Raw genomic sequence first — 19,531 nt, forward strand, 5'->3', positions numbered from 1 at the left:
AAGACACATTTCAGTGTCTTTTCTATGCATGACATGAAACTCTCTGTTACTTGTTTAAAGGGCTGACACGGTGGAATCTCAATCCCGTGCAGACCATACTTTAACCAGTTTGGTTACACACACACACACACACACACACACACACACACACACACACACACACACAGAATTGATGGGGGTGTCGCCCCCCCCCAAGAGACCACAAACTTGAACAAATGGATGCTGGGACAGATGAAAACAAGCCGTACTTACTGCAGAATACATGACAAGTCTCCTGTAGTTTTGTGGCTGAGTTGCACTCTTCATGTGCTTGAGGATCTCCTTGACCAGGACACCTTAAAGGAGGTAGAAAGAAAAAAAAAACCAAGGAGCTGAGCCAATCAGAAACTTATATGTTAGTGAGCTTCTTTGTCTATTCATAATTCTCCCTGCTGTGACTTTTTTTTTTTTTGCTTAAGGCTAGCACTCTGCCACTTGAGCCACAGCGCCACTTCTGGCCATTTTCTGTATATGTGGTGCTGGGGAATTGAACCCAGGGCCTCTTGTATACGAGGCAAGCACTCTTGCCACTAGGCCATATCCCCAGCCCAGCGCTGCTGTGACTTAACATGAGGCAAAGACTCAAGTTTGGTCAGTGGTATTCCACTGTGTGCCTGGTAGAATGATGTACACACACCGTATTTTACTGAGTACTCACTCAGGTGAAAAGGCTGGAGTCCAAAGACACTGACTCACACAACTGAGAAGGGAGAGCTGGACTGGCATTCTTTTTTTTTTTTTTGCCAGTCCTGGGCCTTGGACTCAGGGCCTGATCAAGGCTAGCACTCTGCCACTTGAGCCACAGCGCCACTTCTGGCCATTTTCTGTATATGTGGTGCTGGGGAATCGAACCCAGGGCTTCATGTATACAAGGCGAGCACTCTTGCCACTAGGCCATATCCCCAGCCCTGGAATGGCATTCTTGAACTTTCCTAAAACCAGGTCTGTTCAAGATAGGAAAGTGGAAGGAGTTCCATATGCCTTCTCCAGAGCAGACCCAACATGACAGCTTTGTCTTTACAACTAGCTTCTACTCTGTCTCTAGAGATTTTGGTTTTGTGTGTTTTGATAATACTGGGGTTTGAACTCAGGACCTTTCTTTTGCTTACTAGACAGGTGCATATCCCTTGAGCCACACCTGAGGCCCCCCTCCCATTTTCATTCAGTTTGTTGTTTTAGATAGAGTCTCACATTTTGCTGGGCATGTCTAAACTATGTGCCTCCTATTTATACCTCGTATGTGGCTGGAATTATAGATGTGACCCATTGTGCTCAGAGAGCCTTAGTTGTGTTTTGTTCTGTTTTGTTTTTGCCAGTCTTGGGGCTTGAACTCAGGGCCTGGGTTCTGTCCTTAAGCCTCTCTGGGCTCAAGGCTAGCACTCTATCACTTGAACCACAACGCCAACACAATGCTGTTTATGTGGTACTGAGGAATTGAACCCAGCGCTTCATGCATGCTAGGCAAGCACTTTACCACTAAGCCACATTCCCAGCCCCTAGCCTCAGTTTTAATACCTATGTTAATTATATTTGAATGAATATGATTTCCATTTGATGTCTTGATCTGTCCACTCAACTGGCCTCCTAGAGATGAGGCTCTAACTGCATCCTGCCTGGTCTTGACCTCCTCATTCCATCCCACTTAGGCTGATTGCAAGGACTGAACATCTTCCTCCTTGTTTCTGCTACCATGATGGAAGGGTATCGCATGCTACAATGTGCCCCAAATCTGCTGGGTGCCAGTGGCTCACGCTTTTAATCCTAGCTACTCAGGAGGCTGAGGTCTGCCAGTTCTTAGTTTGGAGGCAGCTTGGGAAGACTCATCCAGAGACTATTATCTTTTAATTAACCAGCAAAAAGCCAGAGATGAAGGTGTGGCTCGGGTGGTAGAGTGTCAGCTATAAGCAAAAAAGCCAAGCCAGAGCAGAAGACCCTGAGTTCAAGCCTCAGTGCTAGCAGAGTCAGGCATACATGCATACACACACCCCAAATCAAAGAAGAACATCATTGATTAAAAATCTAGTGGAAGCATTTGTCACATGCTTGCCAATTGAAATATACACCAGTTTGTGGTGCCTAATTAACCTACAAAATATGTTCTGCTAGCTTGAACAATGGCCAGCAGCCAGGGTTTCAAGAAATGAAAGTACTTTTGTCAAACCATCCACTTGAAAATTCACTCTGTAATCTTCCAGGCACAGTGGGTTTATTTTCCTGGGACTCAGACCTCTTGCCTGGATTCTAGGGTAGGTAGGGATATTCATATGGAAGAGAAGGAAAAGATCACTAAGCTCTTAGCTAAAGCTTTTGTTTTGCAGATGGGAAGACAAAGGCCCAGAGGAAGGAAAAGATGATTATAGTAACACAGCAAGAGTGGACTTGGGTGCTCTGCCAGATGCTGCCTTCTCTAATCCTCTTCTTTAGAATGCACACATTGGCTGGGAAGGTGGCTTAGTGATAGAGTGCTTGCCTAGCATGCATGAATCCCTGGGTTCAATTCCCCAGTACCACATACACAGAAAAAGCCAAAAGTGAAATGGTGGCTCAAGTGGTAGAGTGCCAGCCTCAAGCAGAAGAAGCTCAGGGACAGTGCCCAGACCCTGAGTTCAAACCCCAGGACTGGCCAAAAAATAAAAACAGAATGCACACTTTCACTCTAACCCTCACCACCTACAAAGTAGGCATGGATAGAATGGAAGCCAGACTAATCAAGTGGACTGTCTTAAGTTTTTCAGTGGGATTCAGACCCCAATAACCACAAAGCCAATACAACTCCTCTGGTGCTAATACACACACACACACACACACACACACACACACACACACCATGCATAAATATATTAGTCATGCATTGGTGGCTCACACCTATAATCCTAGCTACTTAGGAGGCTAAGATTTGGAGAGTCACAGTTCAAAACCATCCTAGGCAGAAAAGTCAGCAAGATGACAATATAGCAAAAGACTAGGCTGGCTGTATGGATCAAACAAGTGGTAGGGTGCCAGCTGAATAAGCAAGCTCAGCAAGCACGGGGCCCTGAGTTCAAACACTGGTTTTGCCAAAAGAGAAGAAGAAAATACTTACCCCCCTGGAGTCTCGATTTCTCTTTCTGCTTGTGAATTCCATAGAGAGACAGGAGAGACAATTCTGATAATTCTCTTAGCTTAGTCATGGCATCCTCAGTGGCCCAGGAAGGTAGAGTGAAATTATGAACACTCTGCAGCAGAGAAATAAAAAGTGTGTGTGTATGTGTGTGTGTGTATGCGCACACATATACAAAGTAAAGTAAAGCAAAAGCAATACATTTAAGACTTGTGGGAAGATACCTCAAATCAGTCTTAGAAAGGAACTGGGAGTGACGTTCAGTGGGGAAATGAACACTTAGCATGCTTGAGGCCCTGGGTTCCACACCTACAACAAACAAAACCAACAATCCCAAAGCCAAAGCTGTAGTAAGGAAGAGAAGGAATCTGGGTGCCTGTCATCCTAGCTACTCAGGAGGCTGAGATCTGAGGATCGAGGTTCAAAAACAACCCCGCAGAAATGCCTGTGAGAGTCTCATCTCTTGTTTTGTTTTTTTGTTTTTTGGCCAGTGCTGGGCCTTGGTCTTAGGGCCTGAGCACTGTCCATGGCTTCTTTATGCTCAAGGCTAGCACTCTGCCAACTTGAGCCACAGCGCCACTTCTGGCCATTTTCTATATATGTGGTGCTGGGGAATCAAACCCAGGGCTTCATGTATAAGAGGCGAGCACTCTTGCCACTAGGCCATATTCCCAGCCCCTCATCTCTTGTTAACCACCCAAAAAAACAGAAGCAGGGCGGTGGCTCATGTAGTAGAGTGCTAGCCTTGGGCAAAAATAAGACTAAGGAACAGCACCCAGGCTTGAGTTCAATCCCCAGCATTGGCACAAAAAGGTTTTTAAAAAATCCAAAGAGGGTATAAAGTCTCTGGGTGGTCAGAAACTTGCCCTAGGATCTAGTGAACTGGCTGGGAAAAGAGGACTAGCAATGACTCCTTTAGCCAGGAGATGGAGTCTGGTGAATGGAAATCACCTTGTAGTCTAGAGAACCACAGCAGTAATGTATCTTACAGATGATTTCAAATACATCACATCACACAGCAAAGGGCTTTTCGGCTCACACAATTTTGACAGCTTGTCTTACCATTGGCTGGTTTATTTCTATTTCTAGAAATTAGGTAATTTATTCCTCTAGATAACGTTGTTATACAGCCTTGCTCTCTGCCTGTCTCTGCTTCTGTCTCTGTCTGTCGGTCTGTCTTTCTCTTTCATTAAAATTTACAGCCAGGCCCCAGTCAGTGGCTTGTACCTGTAAGCCTAGCTACTCACGAGGCTGAGATTGGAGGATCAAGGTTCAAAGCCAGGCCAGGCAGGAAAGTCCATGGTATGTTTATCTCTACTTAATCAGAACCAGTAGAGCTGTGGTTCCAGCTGTAGAACATTAGCATTGACCATCAAAGTGCCTACACCCTAAGTTTAAGCCCCAGTACCAGCACAATCTTACAAACAAACAAACAACAACAACAACCACCTCACAATAGGCTCAGCACTCTCAATCTCTTGTCAAATAATGAGTGACAATGAATACAGGGGGTGGGGGAGGGGAAGCAGCTTTTGCTTGCAGTTTTCTAAAGGATGAAAATGTAACTAATGGAGAAAAGATAAGTCAAGATTTTCAAGATGAGAATTAGTTCTACATCAAAAGGAGTATAACTGGGCTGGGGATATAGCCTAGTGGCAAGAGTGCCTGCCTCAGATACACGAGGCCCTAGGTTCGATTCCCCAGCACCACATATACAGAAAATGGCCAGAAGCGGCACTGTGGCTCAAGTGGCGGAGTGCTAGCCTTGAGCGGGAAGAAGCCAGGGACAGTGCTCAGGCCCTGAGTCCAAGGCCCAGGACTGGCCAAAAGAAAAAAAAAAAAAAAAAAAAGGAGTATAACTAAGTATAAATATAACATCAGATTGTAAATCAGTCCTGGTTTCCTTTCTTTGTTTCTTTCTTCTTTTTTCCCCCCTTACCTCGCAATACAAAGGGTCGTAGACTTTACTCCAAATCCCAAAGAGGTCCTGGCCATGGAATCCTGACAGTGTTGGCAAAGTCTCGATAAAGTCCTGGAACACAGAGAGGGGATTGGGAATGGGCATTTGGACACCAGTTTCTGGTCTTTAGCATGTTTGGATTCATCCCAGAAACATCCAAAGAGGGGATGTATCTTGTGCCAGAACATCACAGGAAAAACCAACAGAAGCAAAACCTGGTCTCTGGTTGTAAGTGTGGAATCTGGATGAAATGCAAACATTTCACTAGGTTCTGCATCATCATCATCATCATCATGATCATTCTCATCATCATTATTACTTTTTTTGAAAGTACTGGGGTTTGATCTCAGGGCCTTGAACTGACTAAACAGGCACTCTACCAGATGAGACACTCTACAAATCCAATCCCCTCCTCACTTTTCTGCATTGGTTACTGTCAAGGCAGCATTTTAGTTTATGCCCAGATCAGCCTGGGTCGGGATCCTTCCAATTTGAACTTCTCCCATAGCTGGAATAACGGGCAGGTATGTCATCATGTCCAGACATTAGAAGAGATGGGTCTAGCCAACCATGATCCCCTCTCTCTACCTCCTAAGTAGCTACAATTACAGGCTTGAGCCACCACACCCAGCTTGTATCATTCTTGGGGTTGCTGAGACCCGTGCTTAGTTATCAGACTGATGAAATCAGCAGTGATTTCTGGGGTCTTTTGAAAGATAGAATTTGTCTGCTGCATATATCTTCTAGGAAAATGTAGCGTCCTAGTTTTGTCTAACTTGACAGATTTCTATAATGTTCTTTTCTTTATAAGTGTTAAAGACCAAAAAAAAAAAATTCCTCACAAGAACTCTAGGGTGAAATAACTTCCCGGAAGAATTGCACTAAATGTTTCAAGTGGAAATTTTTACAATGTGCATTTTTTTGGGATTGAACTCAAGGCCTAGGCACTATCGTTGCGCTTTTGTGTTCAAGGCTAGCACTCTACCACTTGGAGCCACAGCTCCACTTCTGGTTTTCTGGTGGTTAATTAGAGATAAGAGTCTCATGGACTTTCCTGTCTGGGCTGGCTTCAAACCATGATCCTCAGATCTCAGCCTCCAGAGTAGCTAGGATTACAGGCATGAACTACCAGCTTTATAATGTGATTTAAAAAAACAAACAAACAGTTTTGAAGCACAGAAAAGAAAGAAAACTTTCAAAAAGTTTCTGTGAGTTAGAATATTGCTAAAATATTGAATAGAGACAAAAACTGCACAGAGAAAAAAAGAAACCCCAATACTACCACACAAAAACAAGACATATGAAAACTAAGTGTATTTACTCTACTGTAGTTCAAGAGCCAACACACTTAATTGGGGGAAAAAAAACCCATGAAAATCAAGGCTAAGGCAAGGACACCCACCACTAACACTGCAACATTGTAACATAACAATACTGTAACTGTGACATTGTAATGAATGACATTGTAACATCGCAACACTGTAGCAATTTGACAAGTAGCATCTGCAACATTGTAACAACATAGCACCAGAGTTGTAACAACATCCTGTTATCTGTACTGGCCAGTGCAAATAGGCAAAAGAAAATAAGGTGTACAAATGTAAGAAAAGTAGAGATGTTGGACTTCTGCTCTCCCATGGAAATATGGAAAGTAGGACTACATACGGTAGGAGGCAACCAAGCTTCCTTTCCTTGTTTGCTTTCTAGATTCTTTCTTGAGCGTCTCATGGCTCAATGTTTTGCCGTGGCAATACTGCCTACAGTGTCACACAAAGAAACTAAAGGAATTTTGCACCATGCTTCTTCCTTTCCTCTCCCCCTGCTGCTAGATTTGGGGAGTCCCGTTGGAAAGAAAATAGGAGCTGAGGGTATTGACACTCAATCCCAATGTTTTATGATAGAAATGTTTAAAAAAGTAAACGCAAAGGTTTAACATCTTGGCTTGAATGTTTATATAAAAAAATGTTTCACAAATCACTTATGTTTGAGTTATCAGCTACTGTGAACTGCCAGGAATGCCAGAGTTTCAGCTTCTACCTCACCACCAAAAGAGGGCTGATGTATGCACCTTCCTGCACTTGGCAGAAACCAGCTGAGGATTCCGACTTCTGGACATAGCCAGATGGATGGATCCTTACCTACCCCTTACCCCAGTTTTGTGGAAGGGGCCCCACAGATCTTATGTCAGCATTTGCCCTATGCCCACACATGCCATGTGTTTACAGCATCCCCTGCTCATTGAAAAAACAAAAAGGGGGAGATGTTGGGGATTCAGTTTCGGCCATGAAGGGGGAAGGGCACAGAGCCCCCAAGACGCTGTCCTTCCCCGCCAGCTTTGGGGTAGTGTGGGAGGAAGTTCCTCCCACCTTCTGGCCTCATCTGGAAAAGAAAGCCTCCACCCCTGGGAGGAACACGTGCGTGCCACCATGATGGGGTTGTCCCGCCCACAAGGGAAGTTTTGTGATATCACTTGATGGACATAGTCCTTAGCCTATGACTGGCCCTTTGGCCCCTTTCTTTCCTGCCATTGCCTCTATATAAATGCCTTTCCCTATTAAAGTTTTTGAGACGCATCCCACCACCACAGCGTGTCCCTGATGCCTTCCTTTTCGCCCCCGCTCTTGGTAACATGTGAGGGGACTGGGGGGAGGGGAGGCTTCAGCAACCTTTCCTCAACTTAGCGCAAGTCAATGGGAGCACGCTTTTGGCCTTCTGTCGGTGGAAGGTAAGGCCGAGTGCTCATTCATAGATTTTGGGGTTCACCATTCTCCCCGTGAGATCGGGGAGAAGGGGATCGTTCAGATCCCGACATAGAGACATATCATTGATTTTCAGATATTGTAAATCTAGCCTGAACTTTTTTTTTTTTTAAGTAAAGACACATGATGAAAATCCCAAACTCATCTTGAAGGTAACAACAAGTAGAAAAATATACCATAATTTTTTTAAAGGAAGACTCATATTGAAAAGCTATTTTTCAAGTAGCCCTCTGTGATCCTCAGATCTCAGCTTGCCAAGGAGCTGGGATTACAGGCATGAACCACAGAAACCTGGCTCAGGGCGTACTTTCAAGAAACCAAACATTCATCATTTGCTTTGGCCCTCAAAGTCTAGAACCCCACAAGATAAGACCACTTTTAACCTTGTATGGATGAAGTCTTTTCTGGAATTCTTCAGATTTCAAAGTCTCACTCTCAAGTTCTTGAAAACGGGGGCAGTTCCTTAATGGCAGGTACAGCAGCTGGAAACAGAAGAAAGATCACAAAACCTTAGCTAGCTGGAGAGCTTTGCCAAAGAAACGGTGGCAACATTTCAAGCCTCATTTGGTCTAAGAGATTCAAATGTGCATTGAGGTGAGTAGAAATTTTAAGTTGGAGGGAACAAGACAAATGGCCTGCTGGTCTTAAAAATAGATACACTCTGACCTACAACCCCCCACCCCTTTCATAAATGTGCCCAAATAGGAACACGCTGTTGGTAGATACAGTTTCTGGTTTTCCACATGAAGAATGGCTTAATTCACATCATCCCCAGTCCTCTTCATTTCTAGCAGTAAGCTAGAAATTTCTATTTCCATTTCTAGCATCTGTGTGTACTCTTTCCCCCCATCAGGGAGTATGGAAAAATACATGAGAGGTTCTGGAGTTTTATGAGATTAGTTAATCCATTCACTGACTTCAGTTCTTGCAAATTTGTAGACTATCCAAATAAGGGTACATATTAAATATAATTTAAAACCTATGAGGACAAAAGCATCACCCTAAAGTGAGGTTCAATTTCACAGTCTCTCCTGGTTGTAACTAAAATCTACAGGCTGATAGCTCCTGAGTTCATTTTATTGTTCTTATCTGTCATCTGTTTTACAAGGCAAGCACTTTACCATTAGGCCATATTCCCAGCCCTGTCATCTGTCTTGTATATCCACTCTTGAGAAGAGAGTACTATTGACAGTGTCTCTTTGTGGTCTTCTTTTTTTCTTCTCAAGATCAGTGTTCTACTAACTGAGGCACACCTCCAACTCCAATGCAGTCACTTTTATGACATGAATACAGGGGATTGAGGAAGCATTTTTTTTTGCCAGTCCTGGGGCTTGAACTCAGGGCCTGAGCACTGTCCCTGGCTTCTTTTTGCTCAAGGGTAGCTCTCTTACCACTTGAGCCACAGCGCTAACTTCTGGCTTTTTGTGTATGTGGTACTGAGGAATTGAACCCAGGGTTTCATGCATGCTAGGCAAGCACTGTACCACTAAGCCACATTCCCAGCCCAGGAATTATTTTTGTTGTTGTTGGTGGTGGTGGTTGTGGGGCTTTAACTCAGGGCCTGGGCACTGTCCCCAAGCTCTTCAGGCTTAGTACTCTTCCACTTCTGAGGAAGCATTCTTTAGTCCCAAATGATTTCCTTCTATCACCTTAAATTCCACACTGGAAGATTAGAGTGACCTATTATTTATTATATTAAAAGTAAAAGTTCCTAGCTGGACTCTGGTTCCCAGCTGCTCAGGAGACTGAGATCTGAGGCTGACAGTTTGAAGCCAGCCTGGGCAGAAAAGTCCCCATCAGTCCCCATCTCCAATTAACTAGCAAAAAGCCAGAAGTGAAGTGGTGATTCAAATATGTAACACCAGCCTTGAGGGAATAAGCTAAAGGACAGTGCCCAGGCCCTAACTTCAGGCTCTACTACTGGCGTGCACTTGCGTGCACACACAAACACACACAACATACCAGCCTCTGTGCAAAGGTTCAAGTTCTTGGTCAGCCCCACTCTGTATAAATAAAATGGAGAGGTTCTTTCAAACAGCTACTGGTATCTGCTGGCTCTCAGCCTGTGCTTTCCATGTACAATCATGTAGGGAGATTCATTTAAATGATTCATGCCTGGGTCCCCTCCTCAAGGGATTCCTGATTGATTACACAGAGCCCCTCAGACATCAGGAGTTTGGGGGAAAGAAAACAAACAAAACCAACCCAGGTGTCTGTAAATACGCCATTAACTTTCAGAACCACCGCCTCTCTTACAGGAAAGAAGACTGACTGCTCCGGGATGAGACGGACCTGGTTTTGATCCTGAAAGTGATGTGTTAGCTGCTCTGTCAGGACTCATTCCCCCCCGCCCCCTCCCCCCGAAAGAAGCTGTGCTGTTGTCCACCCAAGGCTGTTATGGAAGGTAAGGAAAGTCAAATCCTTCTTGTTTTGTTTGGTTTTAGACCTAGGAGTGGGGATTTTAATGGGAGGAGGAGTGTTGGCTAGAGATCTTTGGATATTTGCAGGAGAGGACAAACTTGTGTTGGGATTAAAAAATCTGGGACTTGAAAGCAGAGCACTGGTGTGTGTGTGTGTGTGTGTGTGTGTGTGTTTGTATGTGTGTGTGTGTGTGCTGCATATACCCATAGAGGAGACAAATTGCCACAAGTTGAACTGGTGGCAAAACCAAATAGATCATGAAGTTTCAAAGGGGGAAAAAAATCTTCCTTTCCATGTCTGTCAATGTCCCTTGTACCTTTATTTAAGAAAGAAAAAATTAAAGGAGCACTTCCCAAGGCATGTACACTGAAACTGGCACGGCCATAGGTCTAGAGCAGACAGCCTTCCCCTCCCCAGACCCGCTGCGGCCGCTCCCAGAATACCAACCCGGTCTTCAGACAGAGCCACGGTGTGCACGGGAATGGGCTGCCAGAGGAGGCTGGGGTTCCAGATGCCTATCCCCTCTGGAGGGAACAGGGCCGCGAGGTTTGTCATAGCACTCATCAGAGTCCGGTCCACATCTGTGCTTCGGATATACACCTGGCACGTGAAAAAAAAAAATCAAGGGCAGAAGCCAAGTAAGAGGAATTAGAGGCTCTCTCTCTCTCTCTCTCTCTCTCTCTCTGTAGTGTACTGGGGTTCAGGGTCTTGGAGAAAGAACACATCAAAATATAAGCAGATTTTGGTGTAGCATCATCATCACCTGTTATGAGATCATTGTATCAGTGCGGGACAATATTATAACCACACCATAAGACACAGCCATCTGGTAAGGCTAATAGCTGGGCTGACAAAATGGCACCGACCAAGAAGTGGCTACTTGCCAAGTCAAAGTATCGACACAGGTGTCCATAAAGATTTGAACCTATATTCATACAAGTGTTCAAAGGAGGGAAACAATCCCATAAGCAAAAATGTACAAATCACCCTAGAAACAATTTCCTTTGTAAATGAAATCTCTGACTTATACAAGTTCCTCTGCATTCTGCCCCCGCCCCCGCCATCCCTGCCCCAGAAAAAAGAAACAGGAAAAGGTGTTTTGTTTTTTTTTTCACCTATTATTTTAAGAGTAGACTCCCCAACTTGCCTGTTCACGTTTATACGACTCATTCAAGAGCTTTCCGTATCTTTTCTTTATATACCGGCCAAGTTCATAATGCTGCTCCATGCCCAGCTATAGGGGGAAAAAATCAACAACCATAACAAAAATATAAGCAAAAACATAGATTTCGGATTCACTGTCCACGTGGGGGTCATGCTATTGATAAGTGAGCACAGGTTGAGAACTGGTATTCGAGAGATTCCCCTCTCACCATTATAATGATTGAAAGCACCCAGGCGGAGGGCAGGGATTTGACCTCCAGATCTTTGTGACTTGGTCTTTAGGGCAGAGTATGCTGTATCCTCCAGTAATTCCAGCTATCTAAGGGACAGAGATCTGGAAGGTCACAGTTCGAGGCTAGCCCATGCATTAGCAAGCTTCCATGTCTACAAACATCCTGCGTGGTGACACACACCTATAATTGTGGTACAGTGGGAGTCAGAGATTAAGAGGATTGCTAATCTGGGGCCTCTCCTGGAGAAAAAGTAGAAGACTCTATCTATATTAAAAAACAAAACAAAAAAAAAACACCTCAAGCAAAAAGGGCTCATGGCATGGTCCCAATGGTAGAATTCCCTTCCTAGGAAGTATGAGACCCTGAGTTCAAACCCCAGTACTACCACACACACACACGCGCACATACACACACACGCACACACACACACACACACACACACACACAGTAGTCCATGTACTGCTACCATTGTCATGGTCTGAAAATGTGCTGAATGTGCAGAATCTCAGCTCACCACAAATCAGCCTTGTGCCTTAGAATTTTCTCTGTGTGCATGTATGTGGCAGTCATGGGAAACTTGAACTCAGGACCTGGGTGCTGCTGCCCCTTAGCTGTTTTTGCTCAAGTTTGGTGCTCTACCACTTGAATCAGAGCTCCACTTCTGGTTTTGGGGTGATTCATTAAGGTAAGAGTCTCATGGACTTTCCTGCTCAGGTTGGCTTCAAACCACAATCCTTTGATGTCAGCCTCCTGATCATTGGCCTGGGCCCAGTGATGCCTGGCCTCTAATCTGCATTTTAATGAGACACCCATGTGATTCATTTGCATGTGGAAGCTTGAGAAACAGTGCCTTATGGGAATCTTGTGGTTAGACTAAGGATTCCTTGAAGAGCCCAGCTCCCATTAGTCTGGAAGAATCTTTTGATGTTGCTAGCAAAGCACAGTCAGGGAACTGGAAGCACAAAGACTAGGAAGCATATGTGAATTTTGGAATCCATCTCTTCTTTAAAGAGTTAGAAGATGGGTAGGCTATGATGGGGAGATGTAGCCCTCAAATACATTCCTTGGCTTTTCTCCTCTATGAGAGAGAGCTAAAGGGCCATTAAGGATAGTGATTCTCAGCCTCGGTTATACATAGAATGAACTGAACTGACCCCTTCAACCCCTTTGGCTGAAAACTCCCACCAACCTGAGTGAGCTGGCCAAATCCTTGTGGCCATGAGGACTCCATAATGGGATCATTAGGAAATGTTTCGATGGGACTTCGGTCTCCATGCCGAAATACCTGAAAGAAAAAAAAAAAATTAAAACACCCTGTGGAGGTTTTTTTTGTTTGTTTGTTTTACATCTCCCAAAATAATTGTGATCATTCCCAAATCTGATTAAGTTGTGGTATGGTTTTGAAGAGATTATTCATCCCATATCCATGGGTTCTCAACCCTGTTGACAATTTGGACTGGATTCTATTTTTTTTTTTCCAGTCCTGGGGCTTGAACTCAGGGCCTGAGCGCTGTCCCTGAGCTTCTTTTTGCTCAAGGCTAGCACTCTACCACTTGAGCCACAAAGCCACTACTGGCCTTTTCAAAGTCATTTATTGCAGGTAAGAGTTTCATGGGCCTTCCTGCCCTAGCTGGCTTCGAACCTCAATCCTCAGATCTCAGCCTGGTGTAAGCCTGCTAGGATGGCAGGCGTGAACCACTGGTGCCTGGCTGGATAATTCTTTACTATAGGGAACGTTCCGGTCTGTGGGAGGAAGTGTAGCAGCTTGTTGGCCTCTAACCCACTAGATGCCGGGAGCATTTGTCTATTCTAATGAACAAGGCCAAACATCCTTGGAAGGGGATTGAGGGGAAGGGAGACCAAACTCAACCTCAACTGAGGGCCACTGAAGTCAGCATAGGAGAAGTCAGAGCAGAGGCAGTCTACTCCAACAACTTACAGTGCTTCTTACCAGAACTCCTCTGCCCAGTGCATCATACTCATCCAGTCATCTTTATCAAGTCTGGCAAGAATGTGCCTACTTGCACACCTCCTCCCTCCCCCAGAGAGAGATGGTTTATTTGTGTCTCTACGGGCCATCCCTGCCAAAGAGCTCAGAGCATGTTTCAACTACTCCCTGAGACACGTGTCAAACCGACTGGATTGTAGCTGAGTACAATTACTTCTAAATACAGGTCAGAGTGAGAAAGTTTATCCAAGTCCTCATGATGATACTCCAGGGCCCTGCTCTTTATAACTTCCTCGGCTAAGGAGGCCACATTGGCCATTCAGTCATCTAGATGCATACCTGTTTGGTTTTTAAATACAGAATATACCTAGGTGCTGATGACTCAATGCCTGTCATCCTAGCTACTCAGGAGGCTGAGATCTGAGGAGTGCGGTTCAAAGCCAGCCCAAGCAAGAAAGCCCATGAGACTCTTATCTCCAATGAGCCACAAGAAAATCAAAAGTGGTGCTGTAAAGTGGTAGAGAGCAAAAGAGCTCAGAGACAGCATCCAGCCATGAGTTCAAGCCCCATGACCATATTAAAAATATATATAGTACATAATCCATAGTGCCTTTGGGAGATGGTCACTATATTGAGGTTTGGTTTCTTCTGATATTACACATGCTCATGCACACAAAGTTCCATTCTTAGACCAGGAGAGCACTTAAGAGGTGTTTATAAAATAAAGAAAAATCCCTTGGTTCCAAACCATGCAGAGTTAAATGAGGAGAGTCTGAGGACCCTGAGAAATGAACCTTTGACTAAAGAATGGTTAGCAACGTGGGAGGGGCTGGAGGGAGGGAGGTGCCTCGGTGTTAGAGTACATGCTCAGGATGTTCAAGACCCTGGCTTTGATCCCTAGCACCAGAAAAAAAAATAATAAAGAAAGAAGAAGAAGAAGGCGGAGGGAGCCACTATAATCCTAAGTACTCAAAAGGCTGAGATTTGAAAGATCACAGCTTGAAGCCAACCCAGCCAGAAACATTTGCTAGACTCCATCTCTAAAATAATCATCAAAAGGCAAGGCCAGAGGTATGGCTCAAGTGGTAGAGAACCATCTGAGCAAGTTTGAGGCTCTGAGTTCAAACCCCAGTACTATTTGTTTTTTAACTGTTGGCATGCTTCTATGTGGCCTGTAGTCAACTCTACTACTGAACACTCTCTGTGGAGCAGGAAAACAAAAGCTGCTTAGTAGAGCTAACACCTTTCCTGGACAAAGCAAATGTTAGTGTCTGAGGCATGGGGAATGTTTAAGTCGTTTTCCCAGAGTGGCTGTTTGTCAAAGCAGGGATTTGAAATGTGACCTAAGACCTGGGAAGGCCGGCCACACCTTCTCTGCCGTATTTGCCCTGCTTGTGTGCGTGTATATTGTGGCACACTGCCATTTCCTACAGGCCTCTCGTTCTTCCTGGGCCCTGGATAAAGGTCTGATTTGTCTCACTGTCTGGAGTACAGGGTGATTTTTCACATGGATTCCTCTCACAGCTGGCCGGCCCTTCTCTCTTTGGGAGTAGAATTCAGCTACATAAACATGACTTATCATTTCAGTCCAAACTTTTTTGTGTGTGTGATACTGAGGATTGAGCTCAAGGCTTTGCATTGTTTCAGACTGGTGCTCTACTGCTGGAGCTCTGCCTCCAGCCCAGCTTTGTGCTGGCTTGACTTTGAATAACTAGGAACAACTCAGGTAACTAGGATGACAGGCATGAGACACCCGTGCCAAGTCAGAAGTTCTTTTTTTTTTTTTTTTGGCCAGTCCTGGGGCTTGGACTCAGGGCCTGAGCACTGTCCTTGGCTTCTTTTTGCTCAAGGCTAGCACTCTGCCACTTGAGCCACAGCGCCACTTCTGGCCATTTTCTGTATATGTGCTGCTGGGGAATTGAACCTAGGTCCTCATGTATACGAGGCAAGCACTCTTGCCACTAGGCCATATCCCCAGCCCCAAGTCAGAAGTTCTTGCTATGCCACTATCACTGTTATATCTTGAGTCCACTCAGGACAAGTTCCAGCTTTTATTTTTTTAACTCATGTGCACTCCTACTATACTGTATGCTGTAAGGGAAGTTTGGAAGACTCAAAAAAATTAAGTGCCTGACATCTGGTGGCTGTTCACAACCTGTTACCTATCACAGAAGTAAAAAAAACAAAGATTTATAGGACTTTAAAGTTCCTGCCGGTAAACAAAGATTGTTCAAATCTGAACAGGGAAAGCGAAGGCAAACAAAAGAGCAGGAACTTCTTCCAGACAAAAATCTTAAAGGAAGCCAGTGGATCAGTAAGTCAGCAAGAAAAACACTGTGTGTGTGTGCGCGCGCACGTGCGTGTGTGTGTGTGTGCGTGTGTGTGTGTGTGTGTGTGTGTGTGTGCTCGCTAGTCTTGGGGCTTGAATTCAGGGTCTGGGTGCTGTCCCTGAGCTATTTTACTCAGGACTTGCACTCTATTGCTTGAGCCACAGCTCCACTTTAGGCTTTTCTGGTAATTAATAGGAGCTGAAAGTCTCATGGATTTTCCTGCCCAGGCTAGATTTGACCTACAATCCTCAGATCTCAGCCTCCTGAGCAGCTAGGATTACAGGAGTAACCCACCAGTGCCAGGCTCAGAACTGCATTTTTAATTGTATGTTTGATGGGGCCAGAAGGCCCAAAGTTGAGAAGAAAATGGATGAAACTTTTAAAAAGACATGCTTTATCATTTTTTTGAGAATAAAGGCAATCATTAGAAAAAATGCTTGGCATTTTAATTAACTACCTATGTGAATATTGTGAAACACATGCAGAGAAGTTGTGTGTATATGCAACTTTAATAATAGCTAACAAGCACTGGGGCATTTACCAGATCAGCTTATTAGGATTTTTACATGCCAGCTGAAGCCTTACAACAAGTCCTTGAGGTGCTATTATCCTCATTTTTGCTGATGATGAAATTGGGGCACAGAGAGGCTGAGTTACCTAAAATTGCACAGCTTATGAGGGACTCACAGGGCCTGATTCTTGGGTTTGTACTCTTAACTACGGTGCTAGGTTGTACTGTGTAATACAGAACATTATAATTTCTTCAGTATTTGTACCTCATACTCCCTTTAAAGTTTTCAAATCTGGATTGGCTTTGAATCACAGTCCTCAGATCCCAGCCTCCTGACTAGCTAGGAGTACAGGTGTGAGCCCCTGGTGCCCAACTAGACATTGGTACTTTTAATCTGGTTTTCCTGATAACTTTCTAAGGATGATCCTGAGTATACAGGCTTATTTGTTTGTAGTTACATGTTCTCCCTAACCAATAAAAAGAAGAGGATTTTTTTTTTTGCTTAAGTCAGTAGGGAAAAGTTGTTTTGTTAAAGCCTAAGGGAGATTATTCAATTTCCCTTCATTTACCATCAGTGGGAACAAGCCATCGTAGGAAACAGTTAACATTTCCTTCATGCACTATTTGTTTGCTTGCTTGTTTTTAGTTCTAAGACAGTGCTGCCTTTGCATTTGGATTTACCTTAGGAGAGAATTAACTTGGAGTCTCCATTTAAGAGATAATTTGTGGTCTAGCCAGGTGCTGGTGGCTCAAGCCTGTAATCCTCGATACTCAGGAGGCTGAGATCTGAGGATCTAGGTTTAGAGCCAGCCTAGGCAGGAAAGTCCATGAGACTCTTATCTCCAATGAACTACCAAAAGCTGAAAGTGGAGCTGTGGCTCAAGTGGTAAGAGTGCTAGCCTTGAGCACCAAAGTTCCAAGACAGTGCCCAGGCCCTGAGTTCAAGCCCCAGGACCAGCATACACAAAACAACAACACAAAGCGTGAATTTGTCATTTCATTGGAACAGAGTGGAGGTGGGGGTGAGCAAGAACCCATAGCCACTTGTTTGATGTGTGTGGTCGCCCTGGGCTGTGGGTGAGGAAAGAGAAAAGATCCTATATACATCAAAGTAGAGTTTATTGTACCATGTCAAGCCACTCTGCAGGCTTGTCCCAGGAATGGCATGACCACAGAATACAGCACAGTTTCCATAGACCTTATGCTTTCTTAATATATATATATATATATATATATATATATATATATATATATCACTCATATTGTCAAAGACCATGGATACAAGGAAAAGTGTAGCTCTCATGGATTCCCCTAATGGAAGGTACCTAAGATGATGTTCATATTTTTATTCCTGCCCAGAAGTCTGAATGCTTGCAAATTGTCCCCATGTAAGCAGATGGTACGATTCTCTGGTTTTTGTCTCTGTCATTGTTGATGCCTGACCTAGTCAAGATGTACTAGACAAAGAACCATGATTTACATAAACATATGGTTATCATCTGTTTTGTAGACAGTAAAGAAGAAAGTTCTGAATACACGATGCTTGGGGAAAACTTCATGTTTAAGTTTTATGTCAAAAAAAAAAAACTTCCTCCAAACTATAAAAATAGAGTATTTGTACAGAAAGAAAACTGATGTGTCAGTCCATTTTCACCGTATCAATTTAAAAATAAATATATTTGTGCGTGTGTGTATACATACATGGTAATGCAAGCAGTTAAGAAAAGACAGAGTCAAACTGACCTGTGGGTAGAAATGAACATATAGCATTTTGCCTACCTATGAAGTTGATAAAACTTCAACAACAACAACAACAACAAAAAGACACAGAGACAGGGTAGGGGAAAACATGATTTTTACCATCAACTAGATCTGTACTTCAGGAAGTTGTTCTAAAACTCTTGAGATTAGTTTCTCTTTGATGCTACAAAGACTGCTTACAAATCTGCTGTCTATTTTCTGACCCGTGTAAAACTGGAAGGGGCTATTTAATTTTTTTTTTTAAAAAAAGGACTGCTTTCTTTGTTTGCAAACAAATAATCATTAAATTCAATGAAGCCAGGTTATCTTGCTGTGGCAGGTGGCATGTGGCGTGTGTGGTTTTCTGAGAAGGTGTGACTGTGAAAAAGGAACCTGAGTTCGAGAGTTCTAAAGCAAATAAGCAAGCCATGTAGGCAAAAAGCAAACAGAAAAAAAAAAATCAGCACAACTTTTTTTTTTTCCCCTTTCTGGTCAAGACATGTTATGTCTTCATTAAGAGGAACTTGTGAAACTTGATTATTCACTTGGCATCTGAACAGCCAGCGCCTGCTCTCTGGAGAGACAACACAGGGTTGAAAAGACAAACAATGACTCTGCTGGTGACAGGCTTTCAAGGAAAAAGCAGGCAGAAAAGTGTACTCACCAACGTTGCAAACTTCAACTCTTTGCCAGCAGCATCTTGGGGTAGCCAGAGAGAAAGCAGAAACCAAAAGACAAGGCTGGGTGTTGGGGCTATGCAAAGGAAGGCAGCTCTCATGTTGGGGAGTCAGGAGAGAACAGCTCAAACTCCCTCAGAGGAGAAGCTATTTAATCAAGGGATTGACAGAGGAGGGAGGAGCCACCTTCATAAACAGTCAAATTTCAGGAAGCTGGAGGTGGGGCTTGACATGCAAATCATGCCCACATATTTCTGAGTTCAAGAGCGTGTCCCAATCACCACAGAGGCCCGGACGTGGCAAAACTGTGACTGAAGGTCACACAGAGCATGCATTTCTTTTATATTCCATTTATCTTTTAATTTCTTTTTTTAAAAAAAATAATAACTACTTATTTATTGTAATTTATTAAGTGATGTACAGAGGGGTTACAGTTTCAAACGTTAGGCCATGGGTACATTTCTTGTACTATTTGTTACCTCCTCCCTCATCCCCCCCTCCCCCCTCCCACTTTCCCTCTCCTACCATGAGTTGTTCAGCTGGTTTTACACCAAATGGTTTTGCAAGTATTGCTTTTGGAGTCGTTTGTCTTTTTATCCTTTGTCTCTTGATTTTGATAGTCCCTTTCACTTCCCTAGTTCTAGTACCA

The 19,531-nt window shown here is 43.9% G+C and overlaps 1 protein-coding gene across 2 annotated transcripts in view; it reads right to left on the reverse strand.

Annotated features, from left to right (window-relative positions):
- Acp3 (acid phosphatase 3) overlaps positions 1-19,001 on the reverse strand; it is a 33,120-nt gene extending 14,119 nt beyond the window's left edge. For both annotated transcript variants that reach the window (XM_048334937.1, XM_048334938.1), the window contains exons 1-8: positions 18,870-19,001; positions 12,866-12,961; positions 11,427-11,513; positions 10,727-10,879; positions 8,242-8,340; positions 5,079-5,171; positions 3,122-3,254; positions 253-335 (exon numbers count right to left, since the gene is read on the reverse strand). In XM_048334937.1, the coding sequence (XP_048190894.1) occupies positions 253-335; positions 3,122-3,254; positions 5,079-5,171; positions 8,242-8,340; positions 10,727-10,879; positions 11,427-11,513; positions 12,866-12,961; positions 18,870-18,983 (858 nt within the window). In that variant the 5' untranslated portion in view covers positions 18,984-19,001. The remainder of the gene's footprint in view (positions 1-252; positions 336-3,121; positions 3,255-5,078; positions 5,172-8,241; positions 8,341-10,726; positions 10,880-11,426; positions 11,514-12,865; positions 12,962-18,869) is intronic.
- Between the last annotated feature and the right edge of the window lie 530 nt (positions 19,002-19,531).

This window comes from Perognathus longimembris, chromosome 26 (genome assembly GCF_023159225.1).
Source record: "Perognathus longimembris pacificus isolate PPM17 chromosome 26, ASM2315922v1, whole genome shotgun sequence".
NCBI lineage: Eukaryota > Metazoa > Chordata > Mammalia > Rodentia > Heteromyidae > Perognathus > Perognathus longimembris.